Raw genomic sequence first — 21,831 nt, forward strand, 5'->3', positions numbered from 1 at the left:
ATGCAGCGTGTGAAAAAGCTTCATGTTATTACTGAAACATATGAAGAATCAGCTGAATTAAAGTTTGTGTCAATGGTAAAACACAGTTATTTTCAGTGTATTACAGAGCTGTTGTGTTGGATTGGTTTATAATGTACAGGTTTTACTGCGTCCACACTGTGATGAAGCTTCAGTTAATTTACAGTCTGTTTCATAATTAAAAGGTACCTTTAGAAAAATACTGACCTTTCCTCCTGAACTTTCTCTTTGTAAAATGTTTCCATCTGAGACAAACTGTGGTAAAAACATCATCAATGGTTAGTCTGGTGAAAACACGTCAGAGCACAGATTCATTGTTAAAATCAATGATTCTGTTAATACTTGTGACTCTAAACTGTCTGTCAGGTCCATTAATCCAGTGCTTTGAAAAACAAACCTTTCTTTGTGTTCACGTTCATGTGTTTCACACCGCTGGCAGCTGGATTTTATTCCTTGGTTCTGAGGTCTTTTGTTGCATAAAAGAAATACATTTGTCATCAGTTTATTATATTTTGGGTTGAACAGATTTTTCAGGAGAGAAACATACAGAGATCATCTGACAGGTGTCTACTGTTTATATTAAAGAGTGAGCTCTCCTGCCCCTCCATACAAACAGAAATAAAAACCTGTTCTGGTTCTGATTTAATTGTTAAAGATTCCAAGTCAGTGTGTAAAACATATTGCAATATTGCAGTGTAGTTTCATCTGTTCACATGTACAGTACCTGTGTCTGACTGATTTCAGTTCCTCCTCTCTTTGTTTCAGAGCAGATCTGTGCAGTAAAAATGCAGCGTGTGAAAAAGCTTCATGTTATTACTGAAACATATGAAGAATCAACTGAATTAGAGTCTAAACTACAAAAGTCATCAACATAGACATTTTAGCTATGCAGGGCTTGCAGCACTCAGATTTTTCACTGTGTGCCAGACACCAAAATATATCCTAACCCAAACCAAGGATTGACCTGGATCATAGACAGTTTCGTGAGAGATGGACAATTGATTACTTTTTCATCCAGTTTAATGTGACTTTTCCAACCTCTCTTGTTTGCAAGTATAGTAGAACGTTTCTAAAGGATTACAATCTCAAATAGGGTTATTTTACTAAATATTTGTGTTATGCTTCATTTAAGTCTGTGTTATGTCTCCTTAAATGTCACCTTCAGAAAAATACTGACCTTGTCTCATGAAGTTTCTTTTTGTAAATTGTTTCCATCTCAGACAAACTGTGTTAAAAACACAATCAATGGTTAGTCTGGTGAAAACACGTCAGAGCACAGATTCATTGTTAAAAACAATGATTGTGTTAATACTTGCCACTCATTTGATGGTTGATTTTTAAACTGTCTTTCAGATCCATTAATCCAATTTTTTGAAAAACAAACCTTTCTTTGTGTTCACATTCATGTGTTTCACACCGGTGGCAGCTGGATATCACATCTTCGTTCCTAGGTCTTTCGCTGTATAGAAGAAACAAGTTTGTGATCAGTTGCTCACAGTTTTGGATGAACAGGTTGCCCAGCAGAGAACCCTAACCCTAACCCAGGGAACATCTGAGAGGGCGACAAAGCCCTGACAGGAGCTGAAAACATCCCCTCTCTTTGACCTTTTAGTCTCTTAATCAAATCTAAAATAGAAATTACAAAAAAACCCAAAACACCAGAACACACACATTATTACATGTAATAGACATTAATGTACAATACATCAGGCTGCGTAACTGTGTCTCAGGGACAGTGATGAGCAGCACTGGGGCTCCAAAGTGGACTGTTTTGGCTCGGTTCATGCTCACCCTGTACACGGACGACTTTAAATACAACTCACAGTTGAGTGAATTGTTATAGTTTAGGATGAACTGATTGTCCAGTAGAGAACCTGGGACCATTTCACAGGCTACCATTCAGGATTTCCCAGTGTCTATGGAAGGAATCCACTGTGCAGTAGATATTTACTGTAAAGTCTTGACTAATTAATCCAGCAAGATGGTTATCAATTTACACAACCTTTATTCAAATGGAGCATTATTTAATGGTTAATGATGGAGGTAATGGAAAACGAAAGATTTTTCTTTAAACATTTCTGAAACCTTCTTATGGTTGTTATAGTAATTAAATACAATTAACTACATACCCTACAGCCTCTATCTGATTGTCATCAGGTGGTGGCCTGTGGAAACATAAAAAAATCAATTAAATGAGTTTAAATGTTTTGTTGACAAACACATTAATATGAAATAAACAAATAATAAATAAATGTCTACCTCAGTTCCTGTGGCAGCATGTTAACATTATCATTAATATCACAGGTGTTCAGATTTGAAATCAACCTCAAGGATGATACAAAATCTGTAACTCATGTTCAGGTACAAGCCATGAAATGATGGTAGTCCTGGGACTATGAAGTGCATTTTTAATTTTTTAAAGACAGTCTTCAAACAGGAGGTATTTTAGTTAGAACAACAAAACCAAATGTGATACTGAGTGAAAAGACTGCAACCTTTGTTTAAATGCCATGTGTGAATCCAAAATGTTGGTGAACGAAACATTTGCTCATGATGTTGCTCCCTCAAGTCAATCTTCACATTTATGGTTCATTACATCGAAAAGAAAAAGAGTTGTCATTCTCTAAGCTAAATAAGCAGCTTGTATCTGTCTTTTCCTGTTAATGTCCTGAAATACAGTTTGTAATGTACAAAAATATAAATCTGCATGCAGTATTTCACTCCATTCAACATTCCTCAGTTTATCCGGTTTACAGTATGGACTATTGAAAATAAAAGTTGGAGGTTACTTATTTATTGTATTCTTACCCACAACGCCAAGAATTCCCCATTTTGCCACTTCTCTTCTCCCTTGTCCAAAGTCGATGTGCTCAGTCTCCCAGCAGAGCAAATGATACACTGAACAAAGACAAAAGAAATAAATGCACTGACTGCTGCTCACTGCCACTTTGACTTTTCTCTTCACCCAGACTAGCTTGACCTGTTTTACAATGGATGATTCATACATCATAGCGATAGATTTTGGCACTGCATACAGTGGATATGCTTACACTGTGACGTCCAAAGAAGACCAAATTGATCCTGTTTTTGTGGGGAAAAGAGCTTGGACTGGAGACCCCAAAGACTCCAACCTGCATTCTGTTCAATGAAGAAGAAGAATTTCTCAAGTTTGGTTGTGAAGTTAAAACTATATTTATATCAACCTGTGTAGAGGAGGAAGTAATAAATAAATGTAGGAAACAATGAATAGGAAACAACGCTTTTCTCTTTGGTATATTGGATCAATTTCCTGTTCTATAAACTATTGAAAACACTTCTTGCTCTCTGAAAAACGCGCTTCATGGAATATTATTCTGCACGAAAGTTAAACTGTAGGCGTAACTGACTTCAGATTCTCTAACTCTTAAACCCCACCACACCATGACACACCATAACATGAGAACAGAGCACCATCTTGTGTTGTGATATTTAAGGTACTCTGTGGAGTTTCAACAAACAAAAGTTAGGTTTACATTTAATGTTTTTCATTAAAAAGCATCCTTAAGGTCTAAATATAACCCTTAAGCAGCACAAGGTTAAGGACAAGTTTAAGCCTGCATTGCTGCAGTCAAAGTCAAGTGATCACTTAAACCCCATTGATGTGTTCGCAGAGGCTGTGGTTTAAACTGGATCTGTCCTTTAGTCTGAATCAGCTATTTCCTTTCTCTATAGTTGATCATGTGGAGACACTGGTGTTGCTGTCACCAACCTATATACACTGGCATGTCATCTGTGGTTACTGATTATCCAAAGAATAAACCATTTACATGAAGACCATTGATGATGTCTGTACCTCAGAGAACTTTTGGGATAACTTTTGTACTGTTAATGCAGTTTTCAATCTGCCCATTTTAACACAGAAGGTAACACTGTGGACACTGTAATTGATTCATATTTATTTACTTGTTAATAGTGGTGGTCTGAACAGGGGGCTAATAACTGCTTCAAGTGTGCAGTCCTAATCCTAAATCTATTGCTATAGTGTCCCTGGCAATTGATTAATTAGGCTGGTTGAACTTGTTAGTTGAGTTGTTGGTACATTTAACTGGCTTCACATGATATCCTGATTCTTTTCTTTTTTCAACCAATTATAAAAGGAAAGAGAAACTTATCAGTGGGAACAATGTAGTTTGGAATGTGTGTAATCACACATTCCACTGTAACTGACATGATGATCTTTCAATTTCTTAACCCGTCTGTGATCTTATTTCCTGACTTTAAACCTGTAGTGCCCAATTTTTGTCTCTCCCTTCTGACCATGAGAGTAATTACACAAACACTGTTGAATACAGAGACATTTCCACAGTATATAAAAATTTATTATTTAAGCATAGTAGATGTAAATGCTACATAGCCTACTTCAAATATTTTTCAAATGACAACCTGTTCAAGGGCAGTAAAGCAACATCTTTGTCTGTCTCAGTCGCTTCTCTTCCTTCAGTGCTCTCCACGAGGACAGGCCACACAAATGGTAATCCATATTTATCTTTTCTGTGGATTGCTCTTTTAGACTTAAATCCTTTCTCTGAACATAGTTTTACTTTTATCTGGAGCATCAGAAACTTTTCTTAGACACTCCCCCAACTCCTGCTACTGTAGCTGCTCCATCTGCATTGGAAGACTGATTGCTTCACAGCAGCATGACCTCTCTGTCTCCTTTCAAAGTCTGCTTCGAATGCAGCCAAGAAAAATGTCTGTCTTGTCCTGGACTAAACAAGCAAACAACAGTGACAGAAAGCCTGCGGATTACACTGTTAAATGTAAGTATTAGGTTTCAGCTCAGTTCAACAGCTAACGCTACAACTGTTAAAACCAAGGACCTTCAAGGTTTTGTGAAAAAAAAAACATGTTGTCAAGATTGCTAGGTGACAGGAACTGTTCTTTGCGATGCAATGTTTAGAGCAGAAAAAGCTGGACACCCAAAGAGAAAATCCTCAGTTGGCCAGACAATCTAATTTTCGTTTGGCCTTTGCGGTCTATAACAGGCCTGAAGTGGGAAAGCTCATTAGTTGATTGTGAACTCATCTGGAAGCTCAACACAAGCAGCTGAGAGACAGCTGCACATTGTTTCTCAACTTTTATTGTGTCCCCTGTGCAACACAGTACAACATACTGAAGGTTCATATCCATGTATTATTGATGATGTATTTGTCACCTTCTGAGAACCCTGAATGCCTGGTCAAAATGTTACGGCAATCCATCCGAAAATTGTTGAGATATTTCACGCTGGGCCAGTGTGGTAGATAGACATACAGACCATACAATAACCAACAAACAACACTGCCGTCCCTACAGTCATGATGCTACAATGGCTGAAACTTAAGCTTGCAAGTAAAGACCCGAATATGCAAGCTTGTAACAAAGTTTGTAGGCAAATACTCAAATGTCCAAGCTACAAACATGTTATGCTCCACTCAAAGGTGGGTTGTGTCATGGATACATATTCATACATGTATAACCATTCAAATCATATCCTTCTCTGATTGTATATTGTGTTATGCATTTACCACAACTAACCAAACTTGATGATCCAAATATTTTCCTTTTCAGAAGAAAGGTCTTGATTAGTAAGGCAGGCAAATATTTTTGCATAACAAAAAAGTGCTGAAGGCAGTACACAGATGATATCCTCATTCTTTGCAGAGAACAGTTTATTTAAGATAAACACAAAGCTTGTGCTACAGAAAATGGACCAGACTCAGTGAATAGCTCCCTAAGCTTAACATGTTCTATGATAACTATTAATTTAGCTGTACAGACTAATGAGCAGTGATAACTAACATGTCTTTGGGGTCATCAGGTGGGAACCTCCTTTCACCAGTGTTTCGTCTAGTTGGTCCCACAACTCCTCCAGGAGGCTAGACAGTGATCACTGACTGTGAAATGAAAGAGAAACTTATCAGTAGGAACAATGTGGTTTGGAATGTGCGTGATAACACTGAGTGACGTGAGGATGTTTACATTTCCTGACGCATTCCTGACTTTATACCTTCAGTGCGCAACTTTTGTCTCCCCCTTCTGGCAGTGAGAGTAACTACACAAACACTGTGAATACAGAAAATTTCGACAGTATATTTAATTCATTACCTATGCATGTAAGTATAGGGTTTGAGCTGAGTTCAACAGCTAAGAGTACAACTGTTAAAAACAAGAACCTTAAAACCTCAAGTTTTTGTGAAAAAGAGTTACTTTTTGTCAAGGTTGCCAGCCAACAGAGCAACATTTTGTGATGAAATGATAAGAGCGGGCATAGCTGGTGATGCAAAGCAAAAATCCTTCGTAACCCAGATCATCTCATTTCAGTTCAGCCTTTGCGTTCTATGGCGGCTTCAAATTGCCACACCTTCATGGCCTGCATCCTCTGATGGATATGGCCCCTGAATTGGGACACAACTTATATGTTCAACACAGTACAAGCAGACAAGCTTGACAGTTGCATGGATCACAGTACAACCTGCTGAAGGTTCCTACCTATGTATTTCAGCTAGGAACCCTCAGCATGTCTGTACTGTGTGCAAGAGGTACACATAATAAAAGACAGAGAAATAATGTAACTGTCTGTTGGTTCCTTAATTGAGCCTTAAGATACAGTGGATATAAAAAGTCTACACACCCCTGTTCAATTGCCAGGTTTTTGTAATGTAAAAAAATTACATCAAGATAAACAATTTCACAACATTTTCCACCTTTAATGTGACTTATAACCTGTACAACGCAATTGAAAAACAAACAGAAATCTTTCAGGGAGGTAAAGTAAAAATAAACAACTGAGATAATGTGGTTGCATAAGTGTGCACACCCTTTTATAACTGGGGATGTGGCTGTGTTCAGATTTAACCATTTACATTCAAACTCATGTTAAATTGGAGTGAGCACACACCTGTCACCAAATAAAGTGCCTCTGATCAACCCCAAATAAAGTTCAGCTGTTCTAGTGTAGGGGTAGGGTGGCAAGACGGAAGCCTTATCTTACAAAGAAAAACATCAAAGCCCGGCTTAATTTTGCAAAAAGACATCTGAAATCTCCCTAACGCATGTGGGAAAATGTGTTATGGTCTGATGAAACCACCTATATTTGGCACAAAAACAACACTGCTCATCACCAAAAGAACACCATACCTACAGTGAAGTATGGTGGTGGCAGCATCATGCTCTGGGGCTGTTTTTCTTCAGCGGGAACTGGGGCCTTAGTCAGGATGGAGGGAATTATGAACAGGTACAAATACCAGTCAGTATTGGCACAAAACCTTCGGCCTTCTGTTAGAAAGCTGAAGATGAAGAGGAACTTCATCTTTCAGCACGACAATGACCCAAAGCACACATCTAAATCAACCAAAGAATGGCTTCACCAGAATAAGATTGAGGCTTTGGAATGGCCCAGCCAAAGTCCAGACCTGAATCCCATCGAACATCTGTGGGGTGATCTGAAGAGGGCTGTGCACAGGAGATGCCCTCGCAATCTGTCAGATTTGGAACGGTTTTGCAAAGAAGAGTGGGCAAATATTGCCACATCAAGATGTGCCACGCTGATAGGCTCCTACCCAAAAAGACTGAGTGCTGTAATAAAAGCCAAAGGTGCTGCAACAAAGTATTAGTTTAAGGGTGTGCATATTTATGCAACCACATTCTTTTAAGTTTTTTATTTTATATTTTTCCCCTTTAAAGGTTTCAGTTTGTTTTTCAATTGCATTGTACAGGTTATAGGTCACATTAAAGGTGGAAAAAGAAATTATTTGTCTTGCTGTCATTTTTTTACATCACGAAAACCTGGCATTTGAACAGGGGTGTGTAGACTTTTTATATCCACTGTATGTACATATAGACAGGTTGACATAAAACACATCACTACCAGTGTTCAGCGTCGGAAATGTAATTGATTATGATGTAAAACCCTGGTATACTTCGGAAAACAGAGATTTAACTGGAGCTTAATGAGAACTGTGTAAACTCGTTTGGCAAAGACTTGAATAGGACAGATGTTCATTTCTATGTAAAAGTCCAGCTTAAAACTCAATTAAAAGTAAAAATGAGTAAATGAGATTAAATTACTTTAAATGCACTAAAGGTTTAAAAAAAAAAATTTGAAATTAAAGTTGTACAAACACCACATAATAAAGGGAAATTTGAAAAAGTTTAAGCTTAAGGTCTCAAAAATTAATTGTTATATATAAAAATGTTCCGGATAAGTGGGAGTCGACGACGATATAAAAATGTCAAGGTAGTAGTACCAAAAAACATTAGAAGTTCATACCAAGTTAGATGCGAGATGGAAAATTACAAAAAGCTCTGTGACATAATTTCTCAACAAAAATCTTCCAAAAAATCCTGTAATCTGCAGCACCCTTGGGAGTACATCTCTTGGAAGAAAGTAGGGTCCCAAAGACATCTAACTAAAACAACATTAATTTAAGGTCCACATTATGACTTTGAGACCATTTTGTTGGCTCAATACTTAAGCACATCTTATTAGTTGTATTGGCTGTGTAATACATTGTAGCATCTGTGCATACAACGGCTGCTTCACAAAGTTTTCCATGGATACCTACAAAGGCCTTGCACATGTATTGTTATTTTTTTAAATAGTGGCCCCCTCTCAAGGCCCCAAAAAATGCCACCACACATACAGAGAGTGTAGTAAAGCAGTTGGGGGAAGTCAGGCCTGGTCAGAATCCTTGACCTGCACTGTCCTCCAACAATTGAGATGGGTCTCGTTTTGATTTTAACAGTATTACTACTTTTACCAATACTGCTTAGAAAAGAAAAAAGAGAAAAGAACACATGAGACAGGTTCACATATCTCACTAATTTCAGGAAAGCTATGGTCATTGCAAATTATGTGTTCGGCCTTCAAACAGTTTTTGTACCCTGTGCTAGATCATTCACTGATTTTGGTGACTGGAGTTTACAGAGTGTGTGGGTCTTTTTTGATTTTTAGGTTGTGCTGTTCTATTTAAAGCACAACCTAAGACAAGATTCATGAAAACATTTTTAAAAATAGACACAAAATAAAAACATACAACTTTATTGATTACTTGAAGTGATCAACTGGTTTTCATCAGCATGCAGCAGTGCACAGCAGGTATACAATCACTTGAGATATAAATACATGCTATAAAATCAAATATTTATGTTACAGTATTATGTCCATAATTACCAGTTTGATTAATGTAATTGCTCACACCGTTTTAAAATGTATCCTGGGAAATATCTGCTGGAAAGAAGAAAATGTGCAACACCCAGATATAATACACTTTGAAGATGTTGCAAATTCAACAAACTACACTTTGTCAGTAAGTGTGCAGAAGCACATATGACCACATTAACAACATTTCTTATCGACATTAAACAAATCCACAAAGTGAACAACAAAATACCATACTATAGCATGTAAACACTGTAAACTCAAAGATAAAAAAAAAAAGTGGCTAACCTTTGTCTTTTGAATGTAGTCCCAAGGGTGATCTGAACAGTCACTAAACCTAACAGATCATACAGTTGTTATGCTGATAACAGCAAGAAGTAGTGGCATGTCAGCAATTTGCATTGTGACAACACACATTTTCATGTCAGGTAATTCATTTAAAACAACTCCCATTAACAGAACATAATGTTGGTACAAAAACAAACACAGTGAGGATGTAACAACTCATACTTGATAAAAAGATATAAAAACAAACCTAAGCAAAGATAAAAGAACATTTTAAAGTACAGTATGTGATTAGAATAAAACAGAGGTGACTGTCATGATTCTTCTAATTTAGTCATATCCATCTAACATTTGCACATCTTTGGTCGAGCAACAACAGAGCACATTACAAGAGGTGTAGTCCAATTTTTTTTTTGTAACAGCACACACTAATGACTTATCTTGGTTAAGTTGCAGCACTTTTCCAATGTTTTGCCTACAATAGCAACCACTCCATGACCACATGATCAAATCTTAGAGAATATTATGGGGAAGTCAGCCAAACATCTTGCTAGAGGATATGATGGATGTAGTCAGTTGTATTTGTGTGGCATTAAGCATCATAAGCAAATGACCACAAGTAGCTTGTGTTTTGAATGATTTCATTTATTTACTTGTGTTGAGCAAATGAAGCCATATTCATCCATTCTGAAGAAAAGCTGCAGTGCAGGCAGTGTCAAACTAAGCTAATAGCCTCAGCTAAGCAAGCTTTTGTTTCCTGCAGCATTGTGGAAGCAGCACAAGCTGTCCAACAGACCAACTTTGTCATTTTTCTGTGTAAATGCATCACAATTAAAGAAAATGTCAGTAAAGTGTATGATGAATTATTGGATGTTTTCTATCTTTTCATCTTTACTAATTAACAATTTAATTTACTGTGCAGCTCAGAGGCTACCGGCAGCTACCTGCACCTTTTAAGGTGGAATGATTTCTTGCGTGTTACTCAATCAATACACCTTAAATGTCAATATGACCATTCAATTTGTTTTTATTGCCTCTCTTACATGACACAGGCTTAAGTGATGATCAGATCTCCAAGCGCTTAAAAATGTACATAAATTTTAACTGGATTACCCAAACTACAGATATTTTATTTCATCACTTGGAGAAAAAAAGTGGCAGAGTGATGTTCCGGTGCACTCCGCCAACACTACACGGATGAAAACTACTATTTTTTGGTCAAGAAGTCGATCTTGATTGATCCTGTTGAGCCAGAGACTAAGTCGGTGGCTGTGGCTGTTATCTCTGTGGAGCCAAACCTGATCTCCAATCGAACGTCTCGTTTCATGCCTTGTGTAGTGTCAGGCATGTTCACAACGAATGAAGCAACATTCTTTACTCCCCACTCATCCACATACTTTGCATTTTTTCTTTCTGTGCGATAGAATGACAGGTTCATTTCTGTCTGATCTGCTTCTACTGGATTAAAGATGTGTTCTTTGGTTTCATTACAATCCACACCCTCATCTATTTCCACTAGTTTCATGAAAATATCATTACAGAAGTCATCCTCACCAGTTGTGAATTTTTTTTCTGCCTTATGCTTGGACTTGTCAAAACTCTGGCACGTAGCAATCCCGTAAGTGAAGGCACTTTTTCGAGATGCCACCACCTCTGGATTCCTTCCGAACTGTACAGCTCCCCTCACAATTGCTTCTTGGGCCCTAAAAGGACACAGCACTTTACACTGAAGACCAAACTCAGCCTTAATGTGAAAACGCAGAATCTTGCTTTCAGCGTAGCCCCCCACTAACAGAATGAACTGAATGTTGAGAGCTTTTTTCAAGATTTCTCTGAGACTCTTGCTGATGCCATTTAGAGACTCATTAAAGAACGACTTCATTTTCTCTTTAGTGATTTTGATTGAACCACCGTGCCAGGATGCCCCTTGCACTGTTTCAAAGAACTTTCCCATGTCTTTCTTTCTCTGAGCTATTTCTCCCAGGTTAAATGTGCAGGTGATCTGGACATCTTCATCTTCTTGTTTGAGAACTGCAAAATCATACATCATTTTCTGAACCTCACTAGGAAACTTTGTCTCATATTCATCCCAGACACCATCACAGAAGATTTTTCTGAGGAACTCTTTGAATTTCTTGTCAACAGTTTGACCTCCCATGTTGTTTCCAGAGGCCTTGTGCAGCTCCTTCAGGGCTCCTCCATCCAGCACTTCATGTACAGTTATGTCAATAGTTCCACCTGCAGCACAAAACATTACACATTCTCCACTTTACTCAAGAACATACATCAAACAAATATTGTTAAACATATTTCTTGGTATCAGTAACATTACAAATGCTTGTTCTTGAGTGTGTAAACACACAAGGTTTGTTGACAATGTTACATACAGTACCTCCACAATCAACAACAATGTATTGTGTTCCTGGTGTTTGCTCAAGTGAGTCTTTGTTATGGTTCTGTGTCACGAAACCTTCAGCTGGCAGCTTCTTACACCACACCGACGCTGCCTCTGGTTCCAGTGCGATGACCAGCTTGTCTTCTGTTCCTTTTGTCACAATACCTGCCTAGAAGTGAAATGAAAACTCACTCATTCCTTCGAACATTTTCTAATTTCACTGCTTTCTAAAGGAAATGTTGTTACCCGAGTTGCAGCCTCTCTCATGAACTGTTTAGCTGAAGGATCCCAGATTGCAGGTACAGTCAGCACCCAGGTGAAGTCAGAGGCAATTAACTTCATCCCAGCTGTGTTGGCACTAATGGTTGTCAGTGCGTTTTCCTTCAGGTAGCTCAGTGCTGATGTAAAGACCTTCAAGGCATTCATTGACTTCCCATTTGCAGCAGTAATTGTCACATCCTTGTTGAGTTTCTGGAGATTGATAAGATGGTAGTTTATATATGTTGAAAAGTGTTTGAGTTAAACTGGGGCATGCCCTGTCATGTTACTGTATTTATTTACCCAGTCTGTGTCATGATGCGATTAGATCATCTAAAGTCAGTTATGCCTACAGTTCATCTTGGTGTTTTTAATAATGTATATGCATTATGATCCTATTCATTTATTCATTTCATTAACTTAAGGGAAACCTGACTTCTTCCATATTTATGGAGCATTTAAACACATCACTTTTTATCATTCTATCATTTAATCACTTTCATAATTTCATCACTTTTACTTACGGTGCCATAGAGGGCCATCTTGAAGGCCTCAAAGAAGTAGTGGTTTGTTGCTTCCTCTCCGCGCATCTTCATATATGTAGTTTTAGCTTCATAGCCAAATTTGAGAAATTCTTCTTTTTCATTGAACAGAATGCAGGTTGGAGTCTTTGGGGTCTCCAGTCCGAGCTCTTTTCCCCACCGATTCAAGAAGACATCATCTTGCGTTTCTTTTGATGTCAAACTGAAGGCATATCCACTGTATGCAGTGCCAAAGTCAATCGCTATGACGAATGAGTCACCCATTGTAACAGGTCCAGCTTGTCTGGATGAAGTGGCAATGAGCAGCAGTGACAGTGCATTTATTTGTTGTCAATCTATAAACTCCGCCCCCAGTTTAATAACATTTCATCAATTACTCAGACTGAAAAGTTTCAACACGTTCAAAAGTTAAGCAAGGTGAGAAAGTACATCATGAGTTTGTGAATTGGCTGCTCTTCTGCATTAGATTAGATATTGATTGTTTGTGTAGTTTGATTGTGCTTAATTAGTGCAAATAATCAGTCTCAGCAATGAACATCAATGAACAGAGGGTGAAAACTACATTGAGATTTATATGCTGGCAGATGTTCCAGATGTTTCGCCGATTTCCAGTCTGATTTAAGTTCTTGCTTGCCTTTTAGAAGTAATTTTTCTACATTTTTTTCTGGCTTTTATTACGCAAAGCACTTAATGTTACGTTGTTTGTACAAAAAGTGTTACGTAAATAAAGACTGATTGATTGATTTTTCACAATAGATAGACTCAGGTATTTTCTCCTACAGTCAAAGACTAATTACATGGCTGATTTTTGGCTATGTGACACAGCGGACACAAAGATTTAAGTTAGGAGATAAAGATCCCAGATGCGTCAGGATACTGAAAGATCTTCATGTCAGACACGATGGAATGTGTGATAACACACATTCCAAACTACATTGTTCTGATACTGATAAGTTTCTCTTTCCTTTTACAGTTTGTTCTCTGGAAACACAAAGACATTTTGAACAAGCATGAGGATAGTATGTGAAGCCAGTACATTTGTGCACATCCTCCATTTCTTCAATCCAAATTAATGTTACATTTTATATTTACATTTCTGACAGTTAGATTTATCAAAAGATTAAGCAAAATCACTGCATTGGTCATTGAAGAAAATAGAATTTAAAAGATGGTTGAGAAAGGAGGAGGTTGTTGTGGACGAATGAGTAGTGAAGTACTTATTTCAACCCAAATCACAATCTTTTCCTAAACTTAACCAAGCTGTTTGCCTCAACCTAAACCATGACCAGTCCATAAGTTTAACTGCATGTTTATTACTGTAACCATACTGACCAGGGTCTGTTATGCCTATTACCATCAGGGCTTTGTTTCAGGAGACACTCCAATGGTTTGTTTTAGAGGGTTGGAAAAAACAACATGTATGGTAAGGTAATCTATGTGTAAACATTATATCAAGTTAAAACAACATCATAAAGAGTGACTCCTCATACTAACTTTCACTGTACTAATAAACAAGCCCGGACACCTATGTTAATCACTACAGAGCCAATATTTAGTCCGATTATTACCGGCATGACTTTACAGACAGCTAAAACGCCTTTAAAGTATAATACATTTAGCAGGGTGGCTCTAATCAACGTCACACAGCGATACCAAGCAGAAGAATTGCATACAATCTGTACCCGGCTATACCCAGCTGTGCGTCGATGAGGCAAAACTTTAGCCACATTAGCTGCAATGCTAACAACACACGCAACAGGCTCTCGTGAACATACAGTAAAGCAACATAAAATGGTAAAACTTACAGCTCCCAAGTTCAAAGTTGGGTCACGGACAGTCGGTACTGATCCAAGCTTTATCTTGAGACTTGTAGCAAATCCTGCGTTGTCCTGGCCCTCGTTGAGAAAGCAGTCCGAGGTGAAATGGTTAGCACACACGTACAACACTTTCGGAGTTGGAGCGGGTACATTTCCATCAAAAATAAAATTAATCCACTGGGTCTTCAGATCCTCGGGCGCAGGGGTTAAAAATACTTCTGTGTTGGTTTGTGCAGCCAACAACAAAGCAACTACTGTGTTTCGCTCGTACCTTTGACATTGTTCTACCGAAAGCCAGTGTTCGCGAAGGAAGTAACGATACCGTCTGCAACACGGACTCAGTGGGCGGAACACACACCTAGCTCGGGGAGTGTCACCCACCCGGGGGGAGGTGGCATCGCCCTTCTTGACGACATCAGGGGAAAATCTCCAATTCGCCCATTTGAGCACACATTTCCTGAAAGGTGGAGAAATCAAAAGACGGAGAGGATGGACTTTTCTCATGTTTGGGGGGTTTGTAGACACGCCAGGGACACATACTACTGATAGAAAACCATGGAAAAGTGCATTTTGCATAATATGTCCCCTTTAAAGTGTATCTTTGGCCATTTCAAATTTAATGCAAAAAAATAAATAAGATTAGCAGCTAACATTGGCCAACACAAGTCTAACAGAAAGAAAATGTATTCACATCTTTGGCAACTGCAAACCTCATGTTAAAAGCAGTAAAGAATTTCCTGACATTAGCTTTAACAATTCTAGTGGTAAGGAAGATAAAATAATATTAACATTAGCTGTTAACTTTGGCCATCACTAACTATGAGGAGAAAAAAATGAAAATAAAATTAGCTTCTAACTTACTCCATTACTTATCTAATGCCGATTCACTTAAGTGTTCACTTACATTACATAGGGAGGAGGATAAGGAAAAATGAAATGTCAGCATCACACTAAATATAACATCAACACACATATGATAAGATGTCAGTAACATTAGTTACCAATTTTGGATTTAACAAATCTCATGGTAAGGAAAAGTAAGAAGTTTTATTAGCGTTCGCCTCTAAAATTGGCCATCACAAATCTAACAAAAGTAAAAAATGTTTAACATTAACTTTGGCCATTGCTATCTTATGTTGGTAAAAAGAAAAAAGATATATGTCAAAATGATAGATTTAAATATATATATTTCAGTCATTTAACTGTTCACTTACATTGCCTGCCAACTTTACCTACTTAAAGGGTAGCAATGAAGTAAATAAAAGTAAAATTAGCATTGTAATAATAACGATATACATTTGACAAAACTTCAGAAGCATTAGCTGTAATAAATTTAAAGTTAAATGACAAAAAGACAGTAAACTTACCTGATGGTGTTTCCTAACTAAGGGCAGCATTAAGGAAAAGCAAAAGTCCAAAACATATTAATTTGGATATTTATATAAAATGACAACAGTAACATTAATTGCTAACATTTGGACATTATAAGTCTAGCAACAGTTAAACGCTTTCAGATATATGGCTAGCATTGGCTGCTAACCTGCAGCCAGTTAAAGTGCTAATTTGCAATCATTACAGTGCTAACATTTGGTCAGTACAATGCTAACATGAATACATAGCCTTTACAATGCTAACATAACAATATTACAGTGCTAACCTTTACGGTGCTAAGGATAAACATCATGAGATGTATCATCTCTTGTTCAGGATTATCTTTTGAGTTGTTCTGCCTTTGGTGTAACAAATACGTGAAACAATATACACGCTGGGCTGTGGCTCACTATCGCACATATGAAGCTCCAAGTCCAGAAAAACCCTGCCTATAGTAGGTAAGATCAGAACTCAAATTGAAAGTCTGAGATGGATTAATAGACCACACAAGTGAGAATCTTATCAAGGGCATTATCGTAGTCTATATTGCTAAAGAATAACAATTCGAACTAATAAAACATTGCAATGGCCCTTTAACAACAAGAGTACAGTTTGTTTCAAGTTATCAGAGAACTAAGGTTACTAAATTAACCTAAAATTTAAAGTTTACAATAATACAATTAGGGCTGTCCCAAACGTTTATTCTTTAAATGATTAATCTAGCGATTATTTTTTCGATTATTCGACTAATCTAACGATTATTTTTTTTATTAACCTAACAGTAATTTTATTGCAATTATTTTCCAGTTAATCATTTGATATAACAATTTGCCCTGTCCAACACACACACTGCACCAGGGTGTTTCCTCTTTATGTGCGCGTGCATGACTGTCACTAGAGTGATATGCCACGTGCACTTTGCAGAGTCTGCAGTCTACCGCACTGTTGGTGTCAAGATTAAAGTATTCCCAAACTCTGCAGGACCGTGTACGAGCCTTTTTTGCCGCGTGTTGCTCCACGCGCTCCGTCGTGCTGCTGGTAGACGCCGCCGTGTTGTTCAAATAGATTTACACAGACGCAAATCATTCACGTAGTCAATGACTTCAATTACCCCAGTCCGTGCGCTGCGCTTGTATCCGGGTAAACCAAAGACGATGGATATAAACGGTCCCATTAGAAAGTTCCGGTTTGGTTCTATGAACATTTTCCCTGTGTGGTTTTACACGACACTAAAATTCCACGTAGAATAATTTTTATAATCGACAACGTCGGATAATCGTCCCAGCCATGAATACAATACTTCCCACTTCCATCCCTTCATTTACATAGTAATTGGCATAAAATAGCTACATCAATACCAAATACATATGCGCCTTGCACCCGCCGCCATAAACTGGTGGCTTACAGTCACATACACCAAGCTTTAGCAACAGGCTCGTGCTGCGTGCACTCATGCTGACGGTCGCGTGCACCAAACATTTGAACACAAACCTACCTTCAGTGTGCTTAACACGACGCAAATAAACATTTAGTGCTCAACAGACATGCAGGGTTTATAATACATCTGATACCGTTTCATACAGCATGACACAGGGGTTAGTTCCAAGTTCGAGATAACATGGCTAACAGCATAAGCTATTAGCATAAGCTATTAGCATAAGTCAATGGCATTTTATATTGTATTTGCTAGCATTAGCGGTTAGCACGGTCGCTACGGAAATCAAAAGTTATCTCACCAAAGCGTTAATTGCTCTCACACCAGTGGCAACAAGTCCATCTTGTCCTTCTCACACAGGTAAGTTAACGTTAAAGAAGTTGTTAAATCTGCTTTGTGAACTTTGATCAACTCTTATAACGTTTTATCCACAGGCTGACGTTACCACCCGTCACTGTCACCGCTCGGTGCTCTGCTGCAGGGCAGAAGGACAGAAGCAGCTCTTCTCATGCAGGGATGTCTTATAAGACCATGTCGTGATGTCACCAGAAGGTACTGCTACCTGATTATCTGACCGATCTAGCTTCTACAAACCACATTTAAATATACTGTAATTTACCACTAATATATGTATTATATAAATGTACTTTGCTTTTAGACCGAGGGGTCTGTTTGTTATTCCTAAATGTACATTTATACTGAAAATCTTAGGTGTTTGTGTTATTTTCTACACATCTTCTTAATTATTTGTAATGATTAGATTTCTTAGCCACACACATATGCTGTGTACATTTGTTCACTTGCCTGCAAGTCCTTAAATATATTAAAATAAGACAATTTATCTGATTCTGTGTATCATTTATTCAACACGATTATTATTTTGAAGTCGAATGGTTCAGCCTTTAAATAGTCAGATTTTCAATTTCAAAATAAGATGCTGCAACTGGACCACCTGTTAATTATTCAGAGCTACATACTTTTTATTTCAAAAAAGAGTTGCCATTTAAAAAAAAAAAAAGTGACTTTAATTTATAAATGAATGTTTTAAAGACTTAAAGAGGTCAAAACTTCAGCAAGCAAGTAGAAGCTCACTCACTGCCATCTTGAAGAAAAGCAAGAAAAAGAATGTCAATTGTTTTATTTATTTATTTATTCACTCATTTATTCATTCTTTTTTTGTCATGGCATGTCACACTGAGCCACATCCACAGATGTATGGCCACAGTTGTTAGGTTGACTTGATATCACACATTTGTCAAACAAAACCACTGTTCCTGCACATGTGGGAATATGTGGGCTAACATTAGCTGCTAACTTTGGGACATTGCAGGGCTAGCTTTAGCTGCATTACCTGCCAGTAACGTTAGCTGTTACCAGTTGGACATTAAAGTTATTACTTTTTTTCTCCTCTCTTTGGTCTTGAGGAGTATTAGCTGTAGTTGTAGCACAAACAGTGTGATGCACATACATGACACTGTATGTTCACAGCTACACTGCTAACTAACTAGCTAACTCTCTGCTCCCGCATCACCTTTCTCTCTCTCTCTATCTCTCTACTCCTGTAACTATATCCTGTCTCAAGCTTACAGCAGATCTCACACAGAGGTGATGAATATGTGTCATTTCCTAGTTTATTAATGTTTGCTATATCCTTGCAATATCATAACTGATCTCAAAATGGTGGGAGCTGAGTCAAGGACAGCTTGACAAGCTCACCTTAGCTATCGCTAGTCACCTGTCAGATCCTGGAATTATCCTCAATGAGCACACCTTCAAGAAAGGCTGCTGTCCTCTCTGCTTGACAAGCTCCTTTGTCAACGGGACTCAGTCACACCAATGAATATGACAGAAACTATAGATACAACAGCTGGAAGTCAAGCTAGCTTGAGAGACAATACCCTGCTGCCGCCACAAGAGGACAGTGAAAGACATGAATGAAACAGGCATCAGATCCTTTATGAGACAGAAGCTGTTCTGAGATCAGATGTGAGGAGAGAGATCACTTCACTTCAGTATCGAGCTAATTGATGGAAATGTTTTGCTTTGACTTGGCAATCACTGCTTGTCCCTCTGGTCCTGATGGCACACCACTATGTAAATATGTAACGACTGATGAAGCTGCTGTGACAACTCACAGCCACCAGGTGTCACTGCAGGTGTGAACATGTCAGTTCAGAGAGTCATTAGAGAAACAAGAGAATTCCTGTCTCCTCATAAATCTGTTCATCAGACTTCAGACAGGTGATCAGGTTCAGCTCTGAGGCTTAAACACATCACAGAGATTCATTTAAACCTCTGTCTGTGTCCATGTTCACCAGACAGGAGAGAGGAAGTGGAATACAGTTGCCTTCAAAATAAAAGAGCAGTTTTTGAGTTCATTGGAGATTAGATTCTTCACTGTTTGTGATGTCCAACTGACTACCTCTGTCATCATCATCTCATCATCATCATCATCATCATCATCAACAACAACAATAATAATAATAACAATAATAATAATAATAAAATGGAGGTATCCCCTAATACAACACCTAATGAAAATGATGTATAAAAATGACGTAATGATGTAGAAATAAAAATACGATGATTATGTGACTAATTCGCAAACAATAATACATTTATAACCAAACGAAGATGCAGCGAAATATATAAAAAGATAAATGTATATATGATTTTTTTAAAATGGAAAAATATATAAGAAAAGGAACAGAAGACGTCTATCTTCCCGTGTTATTTATATTTACATGTGCTCAGCCTCAGTAGAATTTTTTTTTTTTTTAAATTAACAGGTGCGTCATGTTTCCTTTTCCCGCCGCTTCTCTGACGGTCACATACTGTATCCGCGTTTGGCGCCGAGGCTTTTATTTTGAAAGCGTTACCCGGAAGCTGAGGGTGCTGTAGTCCCTTTAATTTGACAGTCTGGATGTGGCCGCAGAGAAGCGGAGCTTCATTTCTGCGGATTTTCTGATTCAGCTGAACGAACCTGCAGCTGGATCCGGATTCATATCGGAGCGAGGAGTCCGGACCGACCCACACCGAAACTAGCCGAGCCGAGCGCATCCGAACTGAGCCGGGCCAGAATAAGACCAGAAATACAGGCAGACAGAGACAGAGACAGGGAGGCTGCTTCATCTCCTCCTGTAGAGAGCGGAGTCTTCCTCACCGGTACGAACCGTTTTTACTACAGACACGTTAACGTGGACTGACCGGTGTGTGTGTGTGTGTGTGTGCGTGCGTGTGTGTGTGCGTGTGTGTGTGTGTGTGTGTGTGTGTGTGTGTGTGTGTGTGTGTGTGTGTGTATGTGTGTGTGTGTGTGCGTGCCACTCCCTTCCAGCCTCAGCTCTAATAATGCTGCCGTTAAATGCACCTGCAGCCAAACCAGGTCTCTCTATTATCTCTGATATGATCTGTGACACTGCAGCACACACATTTATATCAGACACGTGCAGTGTGTGTGTCTGTGTGTGTGTGTCTGTGTGTGTGTGTGTGTGTGTGTGTGTGTGGTGCAGTGAACAGCAGGTGAATTACAGGTGTGTTATAAAGAACAGATGATGATGAAGGTCAGATCACAGACACAGTGTCAGTACTGTACAGATCATGAAACAGACACAGTGGTAACTATAGAGATGTTACAGTGACGGATCAATATCTCACAGATATAAATGAGTCTGATTATTGGGGTATTACAGATATTATAGATTTTGTAATAGAAAAAGATAGATATATATTGATATAGAATAGATGACTCACAGTACACTGATGTTAGTCCTGAGCTGAACTATGGATAGAAGTAATATGTGTGAACACAGCAGGGGGAACATGAATATGATAAATTATTATAAAATTATTATAAATTATTATAAAATTATTATAAGATTATTATAAGCCTAATATACGGCACAGAAATACCCTGATGTATTGATATGTCACTTTTGTTTCAGTGAATATTAGAGCTATAAAGCACAAGATCAGTGTTAAATATGAATATTATAAGATAATTAGAGCTGCATTTAAAGGCATGAATGTGAAGTTTAATGACACTAATATTTGATGTTTAGTATAACGACATATTAAAGTTATATTACTGAAATATTATAGTCCTTCAGAGTCTTTGTCTAATATTGTGATTAGATTCATTATATTATATTATTTAAATTATTATTCTCTCAGGACATGTTGTGAGTGTCAGGTCAGATCCTTCATTAAAAACCAGTCCAACAGTAAAGTGAAGTACTGTATTCAAAATACTACTGAAGCTTCATGTGAAGTACCAGTAGCAGTAAAAGTACTTCATGTAGTGCTGAGGTTACCTGCTGTAACACCTGTACAGGTGTACGACACACAGGTGAGGTGACAGCAGCTGAAGAACAGTCGTTCTGTCTCTGTCAGTTTATTCAGGGCTGAAGAACCAACTGGGCCTCAGACCTCCAGACCCCCAGACCCCCAGACCTCCAGACCTCCACACCTCCACACCCCCAGATATTGAACAGTCTTTATTAGTCAGTACAGTGTGACAGTGACAGTGATTG

At 38.1% G+C, this 21,831-nt stretch overlaps 3 protein-coding genes across 3 annotated transcripts in view; 1 reads left to right on the forward strand and 2 right to left on the reverse strand.

Annotated features, from left to right (window-relative positions):
- LOC111655514 (uncharacterized) overlaps positions 1-2,955 on the reverse strand; it is a 13,159-nt gene extending 10,204 nt beyond the window's left edge. Inside the window, exons 1-7 of the mRNA XM_087174152.1 lie at positions 2,827-2,955; positions 2,148-2,183; positions 1,403-1,477; positions 1,196-1,243; positions 743-790; positions 416-484; positions 226-273 (exon numbers count right to left, since the gene is read on the reverse strand). Of these exons, the coding sequence (XP_087030278.1) occupies positions 226-273; positions 416-484; positions 743-790; positions 1,196-1,243; positions 1,403-1,477; positions 2,148-2,183; positions 2,827-2,849 (347 nt within the window). The 5' untranslated portion in view covers positions 2,850-2,955. The remainder of the gene's footprint in view (positions 1-225; positions 274-415; positions 485-742; positions 791-1,195; positions 1,244-1,402; positions 1,478-2,147; positions 2,184-2,826) is intronic.
- Positions 2,956-9,063: 6,108 nt separating this feature from the next.
- LOC111655513 (heat shock 70 kDa protein 12A-like) lies at positions 9,064-12,958 on the reverse strand. Its single transcript, XM_023406950.2, has 4 exons — positions 12,662-12,958; positions 12,126-12,350; positions 11,877-12,048; positions 9,064-11,722 (listed from the first exon to the last, which is right to left on the reverse strand). The coding sequence occupies exons 1-4, from the start codon at positions 12,941-12,943 to the stop codon at positions 10,692-10,694; spliced, it is 1,710 nt and encodes a 569-aa protein (XP_023262718.1). The 5' UTR covers positions 12,944-12,958; the 3' UTR covers positions 9,064-10,691.
- A 7,252-nt stretch (positions 12,959-20,210) lies between these two features.
- LOC111655508 (bone morphogenetic protein receptor type-2-like) overlaps positions 20,211-21,831 on the forward strand; it is a 25,006-nt gene continuing 23,385 nt past the window's right edge. Inside the window, exon 1 of the mRNA XM_087174154.1 lies at positions 20,211-20,467. The gene's annotated coding sequence lies outside the window, so the exon portion shown is untranslated. The remainder of the gene's footprint in view (positions 20,468-21,831) is intronic.

The sequence above is a fragment of the Seriola lalandi genome, unplaced genomic scaffold (genome assembly GCF_002814215.2).
Source record: "Seriola lalandi dorsalis isolate HSWRI2012SDOR001 ecotype SW California unplaced genomic scaffold, Sedor1 jcf7180002054321, whole genome shotgun sequence".
NCBI classification, from domain to species: Eukaryota; Metazoa; Chordata; class Actinopteri; order Carangiformes; family Carangidae; genus Seriola; species Seriola lalandi.